Raw genomic sequence first — 20,244 nt, 5'->3', positions numbered from 1 at the left:
ATGTTTTATCTGGATCTGTGCAAAACAAGGTCGTTTCATCATCTTTGAAGAAAACTGTGTGTTTGTAGGATACCTCTGTTGTTTCCTTTGTGCCCTTTGTAAAAGTGTTCGGTCCGGTAAAAAGTACTTATGGCCCTTTGGTGACCAAGAGCATGTTGAGGTAGGTTTAAATTTCCTGCTGGGGCTAATTCCTAGCAGTAAATCGAGACAAAATCACATTTGTACCTTCTGGACAAGCGAGACAGGGATCCCACTGAAGACGGCTGCAAATGGCTCGGAGCAGCAGCCTGCAGCCCTGGTGCATTGCAGAGCGCTGCCTGGCTCTGGGTTCGTGTGTGATAAAAGGCTGCTCAGCACCACAGTGTTTGGCGTGGATGAGGGGGCAAAATGCTGCTCTGCAAGGCAAGGATGCTGCTTCTGCCAAGGGGAGAGGCCTGCCCGAGGAGATGAAAACAAAGACAAAAAGCGGAGTTCTGGTCTGGTTCCCTCGTGCAGTGCTCCTGGGGGTTTTGTTTGTGTTGTAATGTATGAATGAGAGTCTCCAGGGAAAACCCATAGCTTTGGGGTTGGTCAGCCTCTGCTCTAAGCAAAGCGTTTCTGTACAGTGTAGGCGGCACACAGGTACAAAGAACTCCCTTCTAATTAAATGTACAAGAATTGTTCCTCAGAGACGTCCCCTGCCAAATCGGGGGTTTCATTACCAGCTATTTCCCAAACCCCAGTCTCTGGTTTGTTCTGATGCTTGTGTGGCTCTGTGCTTAGGAGAGCTGGCTCACTCGATGGCTTTTGGACATTTAATTCCTCCAGCTGGGAAAGGAGGTGACATACATTTATTCTTCTCTGGAAATTGTCATACCGGCAAAGTTCATACAGCCCAGCAACCTGTCTGTAGGCAAGTGCACGTCAGGCGTTTTGGGGATGGAAAATCCCTTGTAATGCTCTTACAGCATGGATGGGATGTTTTTCTAAGCTTCACCTAGCAATCAGTTTATGCCCCCAAAGATGAGGAGCAAAAGCTCTCGTAAACGTGTTTTAGCTAGTGTAATTGCAGAATGCTCCTCTCCTTATCTGTCTGTGTAGCAAATTGGTTTCTGTCCTACCAAGCTGTTTAATTCAGTGTCTTGCAGCAATGACTTCGCTGTTCCTTGTTTAGAAGCATCTCCCCTCAGCCACGTATTCCTATTAGAATGAGGAGTCGCGGTAATCCAGAGGCTCACAGGTCTTGCTCTGTGTGTTGTCACCAGTTTAGTCTGCTTCCATCACCATTTTATCTGGTGTTCTCAAAGTGGTGGATAATTTATTAAGACCCCCCTTGGAAGTCCACAGCAGCTCAGCCGTCCAGGGATGCTGCCACATTCACCTGCCCGAGGGGCCAGCTGCGCCTCAGCTTTTCTAAGCCCTTAAGCTAAGCAAGGGGTCAAAGGTGTATTTTGGACTCAAATCCAGGCCCAGCTGATTTGATCCCATTTGGAGGATGTATGGATGTGTGTGCCTGTAATTTTACATTTCCTTAATAATAACGGTTTCTGTCACATGAGGTCACAGAAGGTGGTGTGCTAATTAGCACAGCTCCACCTGCGCTGATGTGGAGAGTAATTTGCACACCCTGCTTGTGTTTTTTCTTAGGAGCAGGAATGGTGGTTGACTGGGAACAAGAAACCGGGCTCCTGATGACATCGGGAGATGTGAGGATAATCCGGATCTGGGACACGGATCGGGAAATGAAAGTGCAGGTAACAGCTGCGTGTTCGTCCCGCTCACTGTTCCCCTCCCACAGCACATCCCGGGCAGCGGGTTACCCCACACATGGCCGGAGCACCAGGAACTGTGCTGTGAAGAGCTGCCAGGCTCTGGAGCTGCTGCTCCCCCCTCAGATACACAAAAACATGCACAGACTTGGTCTGTCAGGTCTTTCTTGGAAGCTGTGCAGCAGCATTTGGGAGAGGTGAGGCTGTGAAATCCAGAGGCAGGCACCAGGATGCAGATAGGATTTCCTAATTAGCACGTAATTGAAATAGAGTAAAAATTCTTGAGGAAATACAGCGGTGAGGTGGGTTGGCAGTGGAGCATTCGGACTCACCGCCACCACCCCTGCTCCCCTGGTAGGCAGCCAGAGCTAACTGCAGACCAGCGTTGCGCCCGTGGCTGCCAGCCGGAGAAGCTTTTGGGAAAGTTGCACCCGCGCGGGGAGGGGAGCACCCCCATAGCTGCCCCATCCGCTCCCCATCGGCACCCGGGTGCTCGGCAGGACAGGGACACAGGCACTGCCTGGCCGTGCCCTGGTGGCACGCAGCCCTGCGACTGCTGCTGGCCTGGGCCAGCCTGACTCGGGTCAGTTGGCCCCGCGTTGGCCCAGGTGACAAAGGATGGAGGTGCCGGTGACCTGCTGTGCCCCTGCGGCATTCCGGTGCCTCCCGGGGCACTCGGGGTCCGCAGCTCCCCGCTGACAGCAGTCACGCCTGTGCACCACTGCATGCTGCAGCAGCAAGGAGGAGCTGCAGGCGCGCCTGTCGGTCGTAATCAAGTGAAAGTTTCTCACAAATTATAAGGAGAAGCAGCTAGTCTGTGAGAATGGAGTCACCATGCTGGAGAAAAAAGGAAATCTGGTTTTCAAAGCTTCTCGAAATTAATTACCCTTGGATGAACATTAATTATGACACTTCGACCCTGCAATGCAGAATAATTAAGCCTATGTTAATCTTAATTACTTTCTTTTTTTTTTTTCTTTGTAAATTAGGGAACAGCAAAATTAGGGGGTGAAAATCTTTTAAATTAGGATGATTAACGATTGCACTGAAAGTATCTGAAAACATGTTGTTTCTTTTTTAATTGCAAAGATTGGTTGTGTTGAAATTGAAGTGATTGGAACTTCCTGACTCAGGAACAGTGGAAAAGTGAAATTCAGCACAAAGAGCAGCAAAGCTATGTCATCCAAGCTCATAAAGGTGCCTTCCCACTCTTTGAACTACAGAAAGCGTACCTCTGGAAGCACTTGGGATGTCGCTGAAGAAACAAGTGCTTCATTTTCACTTTGCTGGTTGCTCCTGCTTCACAGGCAGGACCTGGGTCGGGCAGCTGGAGCAGCCCCAAGGCTGGTGCCTCCAGCCAGCAGCTCCGCGCGGCTGAGGCTGGGGAAGGTGAACGGAACCAAAAATAGCACTGAACTGTGACGTTAGCTAACGCAGCTCTAAAGTGTCTCCTGATTGTTATCCTACTTTTTCCGTGCTGCTTAGCTTTTTTACCTGTTGTGATTGAAAATGTTTTTCCTCATAACAGGCGGAGCTATTATTCCAAGCAATTCTTTTGCTAACAGCATGTAAAAAGGGGGAAAGTAGCAGCGTTAGAGTAAGGGGGCACCCCGTATTCCCAGCATAGCTGTCCTCGCAAGCTCCAGCCTCTGTTTTCTGTGTCACTTGTCTTACTACGCACAGTATCTGGTGTCTGATGAGGTAACCTGGATCTCCTCGTTACATGTCCTAGAGCAGGCACCGGTAGGTGGCACGGCGCTGGCTCGCGTTATCTTGCGTAAGTGGTTCTCCAGCAGTGTAGTCAGCAGCTCACCGTGTTGTCAAAGGCTTGCGTGTCACACTGACGCTGCTGAAGAGCCCAGGGCTGTGTCACTGCCGCTTGCTGCCGCGGCTGCCTGGTGCGGGGGAAGGTCACGCTCAGGCTCTCCAGCCGCAGCCTGCTTCGCCTGGCCGGACTGCGACGGCCAGCAGCCACCGCACAAGTGCAGCCGCGATCCTGAGGACAAAAGGAGGAAGAGCGCCAAGTGTTTAAAAAAGAAAATAAAAAGAAACAGAAAGAAATGGACTTCATTAGTGATAACTGGAGCCATTCTGGGTAGAGGGAACTGCCTTCTGGCAAAATCATGTTATGGTTTCCAGGGGCCAGATACGTTTCTTTGTCTGGTACAGGCAGGAAAAAAAAAAAAAAAAAAAGCTTATTTTATGCAGGGCATTTAAGTAACTTCCTAGAACTCACTCAGGTGTTGATACGATGCATAAAAAGGGTTAATACCTTGCAGCTTTGTACCTAACACCCTGCAGCTTTGTTGTGCCTCTTTTTTGCGTGGGTGCTATTACCTATGGCATACTATATGTTTGGCTTTATATGTGGTGTTAGATATATGAGGTTTTGCTTTCTACAGGTATGTTTGTCTTATGTGACTCTTCTTCAAACAGATACTGTCCATCCTGCCATTCCTATGGCATTTACAACTTGTACGCAACAGAGATCGTTTATGGAGAAATAACTCCTCTGGCCATTTATTTTAACTAGTTAGATATTCCTAGTAGAGAATAGTATTGATTCTTCCTTCCCAAAACCGACCTTGTCTTCATCTGGGCATATAAAGCTGAGTGATTTGCAAAAGCTGGTTTTGCTGGAAATTCCTCCTCGGGGCCTGGCTCTTTGGGCTGAACTGTGGGACATGTGGCTCAGCACAGGGCAGCAGCAATGGCCATCATCCCGAGTCACCACCCCCTTGTCCCTGGTGGCATCCAGAGAGCCCAAAGGAAAGTGTCACACCAATGTAGTGCCGTAGCGTTCTGAGTGACAGAATGGGGAAAGGAAGCGGGGGAGGACGTTGGGTCCTTCTGGTTTAGGACCTTGACTGTCGTGACTTGAAGACTTGTCGTGGTCTCAGCTTGGCTTTTGTGTGCTTTCTCCTCAGGATATCCCCACTGGAGCTGACAGCTGTGTGACCAGCCTCTCGTGTGATTCTCATCGTTCGTTAATTGTGGCAGGGCTGGGTGATGGCTCCATCCGCGTGTTTGACAGGAGGATGGCTCTGAGTGAATGGTAACTGCCCGTCCTTCCCAGGCTCGGTGGGATCCTCGTGTTTCCTCCTCCTCCCCTTCAAAACATTTCTCTGCTTGCTCCTCAGCCGTGTCATGACCTACCGGGAGCACACAGCCTGGGTGGTGAAAGCGTACTTGCAGAAACATCCCGAAGGCAATATCATGAGCGTCAGGTAAGAGAGGTTTGAGCTGTTTTCGCTTCAACACACTTTATTTTTGTATTTAAATTCTGCCTCTGTTTTTTCAAGAGCTAAGAGGGTAAAGCTCTTTAGTTTGACATTTGCTTTAGTAATTAACTCCTGCTCCAAACTTGATGGAGAGAAGGCAAAAAGAAACTTGAAGCTTTCCTTGGAAGCCTGTTAGCGTGGTTTGAGAGTAAACAAGAAGGCATCTGCTGAAATCACTGTCACGAGGCATGTGAGGGAGGAATCGAGTGAACCAGAAACCTAAGCTAGATATAGTATATCTTATGGTGGTTGTTCTTTATTGCCAACATCTCCGTGGGGTCATTTGAGAGAGAACAAGAGAAGGAAGGTTGCTGTTGCATCTGTTGGGCATATTGCTGTGCAGGATTACTTTGCTGTCTAGCAATTTTCTACACATAAATCCATTTCTGCTGCCTGGTAAATACTGCAGAGAGAGCAGCATATACTTATTTGGCCATTAAAGAACAGCAGAATATAATTTATTGTCACAAAGCCACTGTTTGCACACAAAGAGGCTCTCTTTCTTGATTACAAAATGGAAACAAAACATAATTTTCTGGGATTCAGAACATTCCTGAGGTGGGAGATGGGCCAGCAAAAATGTATTAAGATTTTCAGAAAGGGGATTATGTGATGCAGCTACCAGATTTGTCGAGCTCACATATTACAGTTTTTAATCTTCCTTTCTGTAATCTCCTTCAGCAATCCCAGGGGTCAGGCCTGTCTGCTTGGCCAGCTGGGTCTGAGGGCTTGTTTTTCCCCTCTCCTCGGTGCCCTTCTCAGCATGTGGTGCTTTCTCTTGGGATTGAAGAGGTAGGAGAAAATGTGCTTCAAAAGACAGGTCTGGTCTCATCCCAGAGGAACTCGGTTTGTTGAGACAAGCCACCTAGCTTTTGATTTCTCCCACTTCACTCTCTTCAGTTGACAGCAAGATCCAAAGAAACCCAAATGTTAGGACATAGCGGGGTCTCGGTGTAACTATTTCCTGAAAAACTCACAGGCACTGCACTGCTTGTGGAGCGGGTCGCTGAGCCTCGGCGGAGGCAGGAGTCTGTGGGACAGGGCTGGTGATGGAGCCAGCACCTGCAACTCCCCATTGCCCCGTGCTGGTTCCCCACGCCACTGTGCTCAGCCACGTTGGTCTGCGTGCTGGTGCTGCCGCGGGGCTTCTCGTTAGCCAGCAGGTCTGCACGGCGCCACTGGGAAAGGTCCTTGAACACCCTCTGAATGTTCTGGTTGAGCAGCTTCGCTGCTGTTGACTTGTTGCCTGCTGTTGCTCCGCTGGGATGTGTTTGCCCATGTAGTTACTCATCACAGAACTTGACTTGCTTTTTAAAGCTCTTGCGTGGTCTTCCAATACATTCAGAACCATTTTCAAGTCTTATAAAGCTTTAAATGAATTTACTGTATATTTGATCTTTCTCAAACAGTCTTTCTATCTAGTCTTTAGAATCTAAATCAACCTCAGGTTTAATTTGTCTTGAATTTAATTACGTGACATCTGGAGTTGGAGTTTCTTATAATGATATAAGTAATTCTGTATAACAGCCTTTTGATCGCGATCAGATATTCCAGAGGTAAAGAAACTGAAGGTAACATGCTTCTTAATGCTTTCGTTGTTCTTAACTCTGTAGGGCAATTCACAGTTTTATGGCCATCAGTGACTTGGAAAAAATAACTCTTTAAAAGTTGTGGTGCCAAAAGCCTTATTTCTGCTGCCAGCAGAATAAGATCAGATGAGTTGATTTTTAATTTCATTTCTGTAAGAGATTTTTCTGTTTGTCTGTCTCTACGCCAGCTGACGGTCTCTTACAAGGAGCCCAGAAGAGTGGGTGTTCCATAGCAAAGTCCTCAGTCCTTGGTCCCCTGCCTGTAGGAGAAGATGCCCCCTCTTCACATCTAACAGACATGATTCTGCCGATGTATTTCAGGGACATCACATAACAGAAACAAATCGTTTCTGTTTGAAAAGTCCCAGTCTACTACTAAGCACAGTATTTTGCCACTGCCACTATTGCTTTTCTCATTCTCTCTTCCCTGATAAAGTCATTAATAGGATTGACACGTCACCAGAGCATTAGCAGGGTTTGTTACGCCTGGTCCACAGAGTACTTTGGACAGTGAGGACGTGTGCATCTGTGTCCAGACATTTGGTGTAATGGATGGAAATAGCAGATCCCATCTGGTTAGAGTTTTCTAATACAATATCCTACTGTGAAAAGGAGAAGAAATTTGGGTCTGGCATGCAGCTTGGTGTGTTGAGTATGACATAACAGTAAAGACACTTATACTCAGCAATGAGCTGTAAGCGATAAAAGTAATGATGGATCACTCCTGAGGGCAGAGCTTTTTGCACAGTACTTAATGCATTGTGGGTGATACCAAATATAAGTGACATCAGTGGGGATTTAGCCGTGCATGTCTTCTCCATCCTAATTTTCTGATGGAGGTGGTAAGCTCACAGACAGACATACGGCTTGATTTCCTGGGCTTTAGGATCGGGTTTGGGTACAGCCTGACGTTGTGAAACTCATGTTTTGGCAGTGTAAATGGAGACGTGCGGTTCTTTGACCCCCGGATGCCAGAGTCCATGAAGGTCCTTCAGATAGTCAAAGGGCTGACAGCCCTTGACATTCACCCACAAGCCAACCTCTTTGCATGGTAAGTTCTAGTTTCATCTCTTGCATCCCAGAATGGACAGAGAGGACAGTTTGTCTCTGCAAGCATCATTTGCGGAGTTGTGTTGGTTTTGTTGTTTGTTTGAACCTCACCACGAACAGTGCAGCTTCTTTCCCATGTCTGCAGCTCAGGAATTTTGTCCCTTGCACAGGCGTTAGTGAAAACTGTGCACTGGTGGCTTGGAGGGATGGTGTACAGTCTTACACTCCTGTGTCAGATCCCTGTTCAGAGTCAGCACATGTATCTGTGGGCTCTGAGTGGGGACCAGCCACTGCTCCACAGCCCCATGTCCTAGAGGTTGTTGGTGGATCCACTTTCAGTCTGTGGGTGCATCAGCTTTTCAGGCTTTTATGTCTCGGCGTAACAGGTCACTGTGGTTCCCACCTTTCTGTAAATCTCTCTGCACTGAGGTTGCCACAGTGCAGTTAAAGTCGGTCCCCCCACTTCCAAGAACTCATTGCCCACAGCTCACGTCAGCACAGCTGGAAAGGGGGCTGCAGGCAGTGATGTTGTTGGTACCACAGCTTTCTCGGTGACACTGCGTTCTCTTGATTCCCTTCCAGTGGCTCAATGAATCAGTTCACTGCAATCTACAACGGAAACGGGGAGCTGATCAACAATATTAAATACTACGATGGTTTTATGGGGCAAAGAGTTGGAGCCATCAGCTGCCTGGCTTTCCATCCTCACTGGGTCTGTATTCTCTCTTTTGGATGTTGGAATTTGCATTTTGTAGTTATGTCTGTGTTGGAAAAGAGGAAGGAGCAGACACCTCTAGCACAGCCTTAGGGGGTTGTGAGGATGCTTTGAGCCTGACTCGTGGCCCGGGTCCTCAGTGCTTGTGGGTCACAGACAACCAAGCTGGCAATGCCACTGCTTTATGCTGTGCACCTGAGGCTGGGGCAGGAATCCCAGTGGCTGAGCCCTTCTCACTTGCAGATCAACTCAATAGGCTGTCCCCATTTCTCCCCATCGCTTTGGGGCTGCAGCCTGGCTCAGCTCTGTAGTTCTTGCCACAGAAGTTGTCCAAGGTGAATTTGCCAGGAGCTGACTGGAAAGGTGCAGCCTCTCACTTCCAGCATGCAGAATTCTCTGTACTTATTTATTCCGTGCCGCTTCTCTTGCAGACGGTAGGCTTGCCCTCTGAGTCTCTGGGGCTGCTTTTCCACCGCCTTACGTAAGGGTTTGGGAAGACCTAACGCTGTGCAGTAGAAAAACTGCACATCAGAAAAATGAGAGAACTGCAAAAATTAAAGGCATAAGCTGCTAAAATCTAGAAAGAATCAGAGCAAAGAGGAGAATTCAGAATGTGTCACAGCTGAGGTGGCTCTGCAGTAGTTGTCAGAGAGAGAATCTGGTTGCTACTTAATTAGGAGGCAGGTGCCCATCTGCATTAGGGACCGTGGCTCACCCAGAGACAAGAATAAATGAAGGAGACCAAAAGCCTAAGAAAACAATGTGCATAGATAGGAAAAACAGCAGAAGGTTAAAGGTGGCATTTAGACGGAGGGTTATTTTAGAAACCTGCGAATCAGAGCACAAATATTTGACATGTAATGGGAAAGAGCAGTGGGAACGGTAAAGGGCCTAGAGGAGAGGAGGGAAGAGCTGTGCTGCCCTGTGATGATTTGTTTTATTAGCAAGGGGGTGGGGGGGTTGGGGAATGCCGTTCTCCCGCCTGGGTTATGTGCATTTTGCATCCTGGAGATGGCCAGGTTAAAGGAAGGCTCATCTCCTCGGCTGTGAAAAGCCGCTTTGCAAAAAGCTAAAGAGCGGTTTTGCTGTCCTACAGTTTGGGGGATGGAGAAAGAAGTGGCCAATTATTTGAAACATTCTGCTCTTTAAATAAGCCAAGAAATGGAGCTCTGTCCAGCCCAGGTCTTCACGGCTGGGGTTGTTCCGGGCCTCACAGCGGAGGGAATGCTAATTTTCAGTCCAGGCAACTGTTCCTAACTAGCAGTTTTGCAGTCATTTAGAAAAATTATGTTAGCAGTTGGCAACTAATAGTTGCCATAATTTTTCCCTCTGGCTGAAATGGGCATATAACTCGCTGGGATGATGTAGGTGCTGGCAGAAATGTCGTCAGAGCTGCATTGGCAGATGCACTTAAGAGCCTTCGAGCATCTGGGTGTTCCTGCTGGAAATGTCGACCGTTACCCTTTTGCCTGTAGTGTGCCTCTCTTTACCGCGTGACACCTGTACGTTTATCCCCGATCTGCTCTTCCCGCAGCCTCATCTGGCAGTCGGAAGCAATGACTACTACATCTCGGTGTACTCAGTGGAGAAGCGGATCAGATAACGGCTCGTGGCAGCGGCACCGGAGAAGGGAGTCCCAGCGGGCAGGGCCGTGTCTCACCCATAATGTACATAGTGAAATTATCGACTTGAATGTTTAGTGTTGGCTGCTGCTGCAACCCATAACTTGAACATTTTTTTTCTGACTTAGCTACTGATGATTTTGACAAGGGGAAGAGAGACAATCTCCTTTGTTTGGTTGGGGGTGTTTGTTTGTTTATTTGTTTTCCAGCTATATCCTCTAAAAGCTACAGAAAAGGAACATTTTATTTTTATTTCCAGTGGTTGGCTTCTCTGTTAGAAACACGGCTCCTGAGCTTGGAAAGACCGGAGGAGGCAATACCCTTGAAAAAAGGGCTTTCTGTTTTAGTCTTTGTTTCTTTGTTTTGCTGGAGCGTAGGTTGCTTTAAGGACTGAAGTCAGGACTCACCTACAGCTCTGTGCATTTGACCGGACCACGGGACCCCTCCAGCTGCTGCCTACCCCGTGCCAAACAGTAATTCCTCTGACAGGGCAGCGAGACCTGAGCTGTCCTTCTGCAGAACAGCGTATGTGCTCCTGCGCTGCCTGAGCATGGGCAAGGGAGGCAGGGAAGTGTCTCCTCTGCATGAACCTGGTCCTCTCTGCAGCATCCTCTCCAGCGGAAGCAAAGAGAGAAGGTGACTTGGTGGCAAGGGGAGGCAGAGATCCTGAGGAAAGGGGCTTGAGGACATGACAAGAGCAGGGCAGGATGCCACCATACCATAAGGCTGCACATACAGGAAGAAGAGGGAAGAAAGAGAACAAATGTCTCTTAATATCCCAGCAAGCCCGGAGCAAGTCACTCACGTAACCACTTTCCACGCAAGCACACAGCGCTCATGGGTGGGAAGGTCTGAGGTGTCTCAGTCACTGTTACTTCTGCAGCCACTGCCCTTCTGCCCACAGTGAACTCCACAAACACGTTTGGTAGCCTGGGAGTTCTGCCTAGCCAGTGCGGGAGGCTCCAGGGTCAAGCCACAGGCTTTCTTTGCTCCAATCACTTGCAGCAAAGTGATGGTTAGGAAAATTTGCACACTTGCTGCTGTGTGTACACAGCTGCACAGGTTGTGTGGATGTGGCTGCGGCTTGTCTGTCCCTGCAGCACTGGGCACGTAACCACACATGGTCTGAGCACAAAAGAGAATCGCTAAAGAGGAGGAAGACGGCAGGTCGTCCTGCTTCGAGCAAAACAGCTTTGTCCCAGCTATCTAGGGGAAAGCCTGCTCCATCTTCCACACCTTCCATGTCCGAGTAATGAATGTTTCTGTCCCTTGAAATCTGTGATTGGTCTGGAGATGGGTGTGGGAACTGGGTAGGCAAAGCCAAAGGACAAGTTTCTTTCAAGTGCTGCTGAGGTGCAATTTAGCTGGCAAAGAACAGAACTTGCGCTGTGCAAAAATCACTGCGGCAACAAAGGCTAAGTCCAGAAGTTCCCGGTTTTTCTTCCAGCTGCTATCACAGGGTCTGCAGGCTCCCAGCAAACTCTGCCAGCGGTGGGGCTGACAGTGAAGGAAACACTAAGGAGGGAAGGGGTGAGAAACATTCTCTCCCTGCACAGGTGGAGGCTTCACCTCTGCCATGGCACCTGCAGAGTGTGTCTGACCTGTCACTGCTCCTTATACACCAGATAATCTTGTTCCCTGTACCTGTGGAGGAAGTGGGACCACGTGGGGGTCACGGAGGTGGCCGGGTGGCCATCCCGGGCTCGCTGCGGGGAGGCCGAATGCAAAGTGCTGTACTCGTGTCTGGGTGCCGGCTTCGGCCAGGGCGCTTGGACCGTGGAGGTGGAGCAGATGCCCAAGGCTGGGCGCTGTGTCCTTACCCACAGCGCTTTTGCTGCCTCCCCTGTAGCAGCGAGGTCAAGGGCCACTTCACAGGATGATGAATCAAAGGCTTTAAACTTCAGAAAAACTACCTGTAAGTCCCACTTTTAAGTTACCAAAAGTTAATTATGGTCTAACAGAGAGCTGTGCCTCTTCCCGATGTGCTCCCATGCTGTTCCAGCAACACGCATCTCCTGCACCCTGCCTGTGCTGGGGGCCGGCGAGCATGGGGCCAGAGTTTGGGATCTACACGTAACCAATTAACATACACAGCTTTAAAAAAAAAAAAAAAAAATTAATATCAGTCTATACATTAAATGAACAAGAAACACCTGGCAAAGTGCGAAGGTGCATGGTGGGCAGCTGGCCCCTGCGTGGGGGGTGGGTTTGTCACTAAGGGCCGGTTCAGCCTCATCCGAGCATGCGTGGGCCGTTTGCACAGGTCCGATGCAGAGATTCAATCATGAAGTTTAACCAAGGATCCAGAGCGTCCTACCTAAAAGTTCACTTATCTCTATTTATTTTACAAAAATAAATAAAAAAATATTAAAAAAACCACACGATTGTAATGTAAGAGTAAAACAATTACAGACAAATAAATGGTTAATAAAAAATAAATGCAGAAACACTTTGGGTCTGAGGATCGTTTCCTGGGGCAGGAGCCAGGTTCAGTCCCGGGGGCTGCCTGCGTGGGGGGGCCGGGGGCCGGGGGCCGGGCCCGGGTCGCTGCTGCTGAGCGCGGCGGCGTTCCCGCTTCCCGCTGTGGGTCCCGGAGCGTTACTGCGGCCCGAGCCGGCCGACCGCGCCGCCACCGCCGTCCGGGGCCCCGCGTCCCCCCGGTGCCACCGGCGGGAGCGCTGGGGTCCCTGCGGGCCGGGGTCCCTCCGGCCGCACCCCCGGGACAGGAGCTGTCGGGGTGACCACCAAAGCCACCGAGAAGCGGCGGGTGGCCCCGCGGCGTGGCGGCCACGGTAGCGCTGGGCGCCTGGGTGGGCACGGGCGGCCGGGGGGTCGACGGGGCCGGGGCACCGCGGGCACCTTCGCGGGCTTCGGTTCTGCCGTTTCTGCTATTTCTGCCCTGGGCACAGCCGCGGCGCTGGCGGCCGTGGGCGTCGGTACCGGTCCCTGGGCGCGGGCGCCGCCGGCAGCGGCCGGACCGTGCTCGGGCGGGGGCGGCGCGGGGCGGGCGGGGGGCGGCAGGCGGGGGCAGGGAAGGGGCGTTTCGTGCCCTGCCTGGCGGGCCCTGTTGGCTGCGGCGGGCTTCGGCCGCTGCGGGTGCCTGGGCTGTGGAACGGGACGGGAAGGGAGAGCGGGAACTCCCGGGATGCGGGAGCGGGGCTCCCGCCCTGGGGACGAAAGGCTCGTGCACCCCGCGGAGCACGCGCGCCCCCACCCCCGGGCCCGGTGCGGGGAGGCGGCAGCCCCGGTCTGCCCGGCCCCGGCTGCAGGGGCAGGTGGGACGGGGGTCTCCGTTCGTCACCGCGCTCCAGCCCTGCAGCTGTTCCGGCCCCATCGCGTCCCCTGCGGTGCCACCAGTGCCGCGTGCTCTGCCCCCAGCACCCCCGTACCCCCGTCCTCTATGGCCCCCAACCCCTACAAACCCACTCCCCTATACCGCCCTACACCTCCTTATAGCCCCATCCCCTATATCCCCCTCCCCATGACCCCTATACCCCCGTCCCCTATATCCCACTATTCGCCCATCCCCCATCCCCTACACTCCCATCCCTTGTACCCCCTATAAGGTGTATAAGCCCTTGATACGCCCTGTACTCGCTATACCCCAATCCTCTATACCCCCCTCCCCTCCACCCCTCACGAGCCGTGCGCTCGCGCCCGTTCCCGGCCGTTCCCTCCGCGCCCCCACAGCGCCCCCCGGCGGCTCCCGTCCGCCGTTGCGCTGCGCTCGCCTTCGCGTTGTGCCGGGCCGGGCCCCGCGCGGCCGCCGTCGAGGGGCGGGGGGGGCGGGGCGGCCGCGCCGCCCGGGGCTGGGGCAGCGGCGGCGGCGGAGGGGCCATGGGGAACCTCTTCGGGCGGAAGCGGCGGAGCCGCGTCACCGAGCAGGACAAGGCGGTGCTGGTGAGCGCGGCGGGGGGGCCTCGCCGCGGGGCGGGGCTGGGGCCGGGCCGGGCCTTTCCCCGCGCAGGGAGCGGCGGAGCCGCGGGCCTGGCCGGTGCCGCTGCCGGCGCCGGACCGCGCTCCCGCCGTCGGGGGGGTCCCGGTGGCTGCTGAGACCGGGCCGGTGTTTGTGCTGCCGGGGGCACGGCGGGGAGCGGCCGGGCCCTTCGCGGGGGCTGGGGTCGTCGGGGCTGCGCTTGTGACCCCTGCGCCCTGCGCCCGGCCCTGTGTCCTGTGCCCTCTCCCCGTCCCTGCACCTATCCCTGCGCCCGTCCCTCTCGCCCCTGTAGCAACTGAAGCAGCAGCGGGACAAGCTGAAGCAGTACCAGAAGCGGATAAGCCTGAACCTGGAGCGGGAGCGAGCCCTGGCCCGGCAGCTTCTCCGAGAGGGCAGGAAAGAGTGAGTGGGGGAGCCGGTGCCACCTGGGCTGGCAGCGGCCGCAGGGCGAAATGAAGGGCTGTTTTCCAGGAAAGGAAAAGTTATGGAATTGTAGGTATCGAGGAGCTGTGGAGACAGCTACAGGTTCTTCTTTCAGAACATAAGTTTAGGGTTTTATACTTAAACCCGAGGGAAGCTGCCTGTGCTGCAGCTGGTGTTACACAGGCCCTCAGAAAGCCCTTCTCGTTCTTTACCGCAGTGTCGGTGGCACGTATGGGGCCGCCTCAGTGATCATCTTGCGTGTCTTGTTTTCGGTGCATATCACAAGCCTTTTGCACAAGGACCTTATTTGACATTGCTACAGCATGACTAGCCCAAATACACATAAACTTTCAGGTGTGAAATTATCACAGAATCAGAGAGGGGTTTGGGTTGGGAGGGACCTTAAAGACCATCTAGTTCCATGCCCCTGCCATGGGCCAGGACCCTTCCCACCAGTCCAGATTGCCCCCAGCCCCGTCCAGCCTGGCCTTGGACACTGCCAGGGATGGGGCACCCACAGCTGCTCTGGGCAGCCTGGGCCAGCGCCTCACCACCCTCACAGTAAATATCTACATCTGCCTCTTTCAGTTCAAAGCCATTCCCACTTGTCCTACTCTACAGGCCCTACTGAAAAAATAGCAAACTTACGATTAATTTGCTCATCCGTATGCTTCCCAGGAACATTTCAGAGTTGTCATTTAATTTGCACGTGGCTTTGTCCTCTCATGGAAAAGGCACAAAACAAATACAGCTTTGGTGTGACTGCTCTAGGCTTCTTTGCTTTCATCTGTATTGAGTTTTTCCTCCTCCTGTTTTCCTTCAGAAAAGCTATGCTCTTGCTAAAGAAGAAGCGTTACCAAGAGCAACTTCTAGATAAAACAGAAAACCAAATCAGCAACCTGGAGCGGATGGTAAGTGAGACTCGGTCACTGTAGGCTGCGAGTGGTCCGCTGTGTGTGCTTGGTATAAGTCTTTTGTTTCTGAGATGGGTGTTCCTTTTGACTGTGTGGAATTGCACTTGAACTGTCAAGTCCTGATGGGAGTTTAGTCCTCTGTCCGAAGGTGGATGTCTCTGAAATTGCACACATGCCGTGACCCTTACCTAAAGAACCAAGTGGGGAGTTGTGAGTCCGTAGTGCAGGTTATATGTTAAATGGGTGTAGTGTGGACAGATGCCGCAGAAAATTCCTCGGGCTTGCCTCAGTGCCTTGATTTCAGAAAAGGTGTGTTTGTTCTGGGGTAGCCCTGGAAACTATGGCTTTGGCTTAGACTGTCAGCTAGGAAATGAGTTCAAGACTGTTGGATATGCTTTTGCAGCTGCCTGTGCTAAGGCTTTTTGTGTGCGTGTTTCTTACTACTGAATTTAATCCTCTGTTTGCTGGAGAAAGGGCTTTTGACTGATTTCCCCTCGCAGCTTCTCTGGGGATCTTGGCAGTCTGTACCTGGCTGGCAATGGGAATGTGACAGCCTGTGACGTTTCCCCTTTTCCTTTCTGTTTCAGGTTCAGGATATTGAATTCACTCAGATTGAAATGAAGGTCATTGAGGGTCTGAAAATAGGCAATGAATGTCTGAACAAAATGCACCAGGTATGTATGACCGAGTCAGCTGAGCACACTTTTGCCTTGGACTGGGCAGAGTCCTGACTGTTTGTAGCTGTTTCCCTGCAGACCTCACTCATGCATTTTGGCTTTTTTTTTTCAGGTTATGTCAATAGAAGAAGTGGAAAGAATAATAGGTGAAACCCAAGATGCTGTGGAGTACCAGAGGGTACGTACTGTGTGCGTTGTATGGCAGGCAGTCTCTGCTCACAGAGTTTCGCTGATATGCACTGCGTTCCCAGTCTTACTTAAGAAGCAATCAGATTGGGAATTAAATCTCAGTTGCCTGCAGAAAGATTAGCTCTGTTAGCTCTTGAGTACCCCTTCACCCGTTGTTTCCATTGCTTTCCCATGTGTGTGTACCATGCTACAGGCCATAGAGCTTCTTCTGCTGCGCTGTTGACTGGAATGTGTCTTTTCCTTCCTTTTGTAGCAAATAGATGAGATACTGGCTGGTAGCCTGACTGAGGAAGATGAAGATGCCATTCTAGAAGAATTAAATGCTATTACTCAGGTAGGACTGATGTTCTTGTAATTGCTTTAAATCCACATTTTCAGGAAGCTGTTTCTGATGGGGAGAAGCTATCTTTTTCCCACTTTTGGTAGTTAATCGATATCTCTGGCAGAATAAGATAATACCTGTTTATGCCCAATTATTGTGTCATCAAAGATCAAGCTAATCGCTCCACACACCAGGGTCATTTTTAAATGGGATGCTTTTAAGGGTTGTACTTTATTTGGTGTCTGTTACAGTCAGTTGCTCTCTCTTCTTACTGAATATCTATTCCACTTCACCACGTGAAGATCCTGAAAGTCCTGGATCATGCTCAGATAACAGAAATCTGTGTGTTATTGTCCCCACCTGGCTCTGTGGCTCTTCCAAACAAGGGCTCAGCTTAGCTTCACTGTAGGAAGTGTGCAGCTGGTGGAGACTGAGGTGGAGAGGATCTTCATTGATGTGAGGAGACTCAAAGCCAACACAGGGTCCTATTAAGTCTCCCTTCATAATTAAAAAAAAAAAAAAACAAACCCACCCTTGTACTCATTTACTGGGCAGTACTGAAGCCTGTACTGACTTCCCACAGTTCTAGGGGCAGGTGTCAGTTTGTGTGTGAAATCTCTTACATTATTACTTCCAGACAGTCACAAAACCATGGTGCAAGGTCTGTGACTGCTGCCTGGTACGTGGGGTATGTGTCATGTGTTACCTTTAATGTTCTTGCAGGAGCAGATGGAGCTTCCAGAAGTTCCCTCTGAGCCGCTCCCAGAAAAGATCCCAGGTACACTTTCTTTGCTCCGCAGCTTTGGCTTCTCATACTTCTTCTCAGTTCCATGCGGTAGCTGGAACCCTCTCCTATTGTAAGTGTTGTCCTAGCAAATGTGAAGGAATAAAACCTTACTGGTTTAAAGCCCTGCTGAACTGGGTTGTGCAGGCTTCCCCCACGTGGCTCTGAGACAAACCCAGCTGACCCTGTACCATCAGGGGACCCAGGGCTCTAGTCTCTTTGTTCGGTTGGCATCTAGTCCTTCTTCTTGAAGAGTTCCTTCTTGTTACATCTCCTGTTCTTAAGTCACGCTTTGTACCTGCTGCGAGACTGCCAGCTGCCTTGAAACACCCAGTGTGTGTTCCCTGAGGAGCTCTTTCCTTGGCTCTCTGCTTGACCCAGGCAAGGCTTCTCTCACACAGCACCCAAGCCGCTCCCCTGCGTGTCATCGCAACGTGCTGCTACTCCAGGGCCAGTTTTTGTGACCGTGGTTATTTGCATTCACACCGCGCAGAACTGGATTTCACTGAAGTCCAGGAGAACTCGTAGCTCTTGTGACCTTGCTTCAGGTAACAGTGGTCATTTTGAACTGGCTGGGTGAGGAACCGCTGGAGTCCCACAATCCCAGGGCTGTTGGAGCGCGAGCTCTGCACAGCTGATGCTACACGTGTGTTTGCTCCTGAGCAATCCAAGACCTCAGTGGCAGGGTTTGTGCAGCTGGGTGTGGAGAGGGAAATGGGAAAGAGCTCATGAAGCAGAAAGACCGAGTGGGCACTGTTGGCCTCTTGCCTGGTGAGGAAGGAGTCTTTGCAGAGCGTTACCAGATATCTGTCCGTGCTGAAGAACCGAAGGTGGAGCCTGCCCTTCAGGCAGCCCGCGAAATCAAGCTGTACTCACTGGATGCCAGAAGGCTGACTGGTGAAGGGTCCATCTCCTGGGACGGAACACCAAATCATGGGCCACAGAAGCTGGACTTCCCTGCTTGTGGCAACCAGGAGCTGTAAGAAGCAGCTTCCTCCTTGTGGAATCTACCCATGAGAAACCCAAGATGTGGGGGACAGGGCTGCTTTCTTTTATAGTGCTTGTTTACCAGTAAACAGGGATCAGATGTCATCTCTGTATGCAGGCAGCTGCAGGATGGTCAGATAAAATAGAAGCTGCCCCTGCTGCCTGCAGCTGGCTGAGCCTCATTGAGACTCATGTTGTCAGATCGAAGGGGGGGGGGGTAAGCTTGAGCACCCACCGCCCTCCGAGAAATCACTCGCTGTCCTAGAACTCTGTCACTGGACTAGCGGCTTACTAAGGTTGTGTTGGGTATGTTCTGAAACTTTTAACTCCTCAAGTGTTTTTTAAAAAAAGGGGAAAACTGGATGTGTGGAATTATTTATAATGAACTTCTCTTAGTTCAGGTGCTGCGCAGGCATTTGTTGCTCTACAGAGGAGTGGATAATGAGTCCTAGTTCTTCCACAGGAGATGACTGGAGGTTACTTGCATTCTATGTTTCTGTAACAAGTTTCTTTTTCTTCCACAGAAGCATCACCCATCAAGAACAGGCCAAAACCAGAACTGGTGGCAGCATCTTAACTCCCACTTCTGGGGATTCCGCCACATAACTTTCACCCAGGACAGTTTGCCATCCCAGCACATGCTGGGAACAAGCAATGCCTTGGCAGCATCCCAGCTGTGCTGGGCAGATTGTGGAGCAGGATTCCCTGTGCAGGGTGGGGAACCTCAGCTAATTATTGCTCTTGTATCAAGATTATTTTCTAGTGCTTTCTTTTTTTGTAACTTAAATTCTAAACTCACTCAGCTGCGCTGTCTCCGGATTAAACAACAACTCTAAAACTTCCGAAGCCAAATGCTTTCTTTAGGCTCAATGTCAGTGGTAAATCTGCCTCTGCTCTGGCTGAGTCCCCAGGAAGTCCCACACTCGGAACGATTGTGTGTTTGAAAGGGCTGTCCTGGGCATTGCGCTGGGCGAGGGGGAGCCGCTGCCCTGGGGAGCCTCGCAGACCGCGCTGGTGTCCGCTTCCCACTTGGTCCCTTTGCTTTTCCTCTTCTGATCCTGTTTGTGGCAGGGCTGCCGCTGTCTCTTGTCCATGTGTAAATCGCCTGCCTGGCACACTCGAAGGCTCTGCAGGGGCGTGGGCAGCCTGGGAGCGGGCAGCAAGCCTGAGCTTCGCAGGCAGTGACACTTTGTGCTGTGGGTTGAGCACGGTCCTGTCAGTCTTGTGTAAAACCGGCTTATGTGCAAGGGTGTTTCATTTGAGCAAAGTTCAGAGTGATTGCTTGTCTTCGCATCTGCTGGCAGTGGCGCTCATGGCAGGGAAAGCCCGATCTCTGTGCAGGGCGAAGGGCTGGCCTCTGGCTGGGCAGTCAGTAACTTCCCATTCAGATCCTGCTCTGCCTGCCTGCCTCCAGTAACCCGTGGTGCTGAGCAAGACCTGGGATGACAGAAATCTAATGAGCCTCTTAAAATTGCAGCAAGGAGTCTTCTGTCTGTGTAATGAGCCACAAGTCATCTGATGCCCATCATCAGAGTTCACCTGTGCGATGTTCAGATGGGCTGAGATCAATTCTGCCTCCAGTTGTCAGCTCGTGTTAGATATTTCCTCGAAGGGTCGGAGACAGGAAAGGTCAAGCTGGGGTAAATGTGAGGCTCGTTCTGTACCAGACATGAGGCATGAAGCTGCTTAAATCAACACTCCAAAGACTCTACTCAATAAGTAGTGAGAGGGGAGACCAGTTCCGTGCTGCGGAGGATGGTCTGGTGCTTAGCGTGGTGTAGCGGGGCACTCGGGTCGGCACGGATGACAAAGTGTTTGGAAAGCTGCCTGGCCAGCCAGGTGGCGGGCAGATTTAGCTGTTCTTGGAAGCAAGCTTACTTGCCAGCTTGCAGATGCTCTTCAGGACACTGCAGGTCTTTATTTATTATGTTCTTGAAGCCACAACCCTTAATCCCTGTTTCTGTGGCAGCAGAAAAAGGACCAGAGGGTCCTTGGAGACTTCTAGC

General features: G+C 51.3%; 2 protein-coding genes across 5 annotated transcripts in view; both read left to right on the top strand.

The window, feature by feature from the left end:
* Positions 1-12,454, top strand: part of RPTOR (regulatory associated protein of MTOR complex 1) — a 159,127-nt gene extending 146,673 nt beyond the window's left edge. For all 4 annotated transcript variants that reach the window (XM_005243961.3, XM_027796008.2, XM_055795269.1 and 1 more), the window contains 6 exons: positions 1,627-1,733; positions 4,676-4,803; positions 4,889-4,975; positions 7,553-7,669; positions 8,251-8,380; positions 9,918-12,454. In XM_005243961.3, the coding sequence (XP_005244018.1) occupies positions 1,627-1,733; positions 4,676-4,803; positions 4,889-4,975; positions 7,553-7,669; positions 8,251-8,380; positions 9,918-9,986 (638 nt within the window). In that variant the 3' untranslated portion in view covers positions 9,987-12,454. The remainder of the gene's footprint in view (positions 1-1,626; positions 1,734-4,675; positions 4,804-4,888; positions 4,976-7,552; positions 7,670-8,250; positions 8,381-9,917) is intronic.
* Positions 12,455-13,789: 1,335 nt separating this feature from the next.
* On the top strand, positions 13,790-19,080 carry CHMP6 (charged multivesicular body protein 6). The gene is made up of 8 exons (XM_055797055.1): positions 13,790-13,905; positions 14,235-14,344; positions 15,189-15,276; positions 15,867-15,953; positions 16,069-16,134; positions 16,399-16,479; positions 17,191-17,245; positions 18,763-19,080. The coding sequence occupies exons 1-8, from the start codon at positions 13,843-13,845 to the stop codon at positions 18,813-18,815; spliced, it is 603 nt and encodes a 200-aa protein (XP_055653030.1). The 5' UTR covers positions 13,790-13,842; the 3' UTR covers positions 18,816-19,080.
* Positions 19,081-20,244: the final 1,164 nt, after the last annotated feature.

This window comes from Falco peregrinus, chromosome 2 (genome assembly GCF_023634155.1).
Source record: "Falco peregrinus isolate bFalPer1 chromosome 2, bFalPer1.pri, whole genome shotgun sequence".
NCBI classification, from domain to species: Eukaryota; Metazoa; Chordata; class Aves; order Falconiformes; family Falconidae; genus Falco; species Falco peregrinus.
This window is presented reverse-complemented; position numbering and strand designations above follow the sequence as displayed.

What these genes read in the sequence shown, in the direction of transcription:
- CHMP6 (XM_055797055.1), top strand. Translation starts at nt 13,843, where the DNA reads ATGGGGAACCTCTTCGGGCGGAAGCGGCGGAGCCGCGTCACCGAGCAG. An exon ending in CTCCGAGAGGGCAGGAAAGA is followed by an intron (nt 14,345 to 15,188) that starts GTGAGTGGGGGA and finishes GTTTTCCTTCAG; the next exon opens with AAAAGCTATGCTCTTGCTAA. An exon ending in TCAGCAACCTGGAGCGGATG is followed by an intron (nt 15,277 to 15,866) that starts GTAAGTGAGACT and finishes TTTCTGTTTCAG; the next exon opens with GTTCAGGATATTGAATTCAC.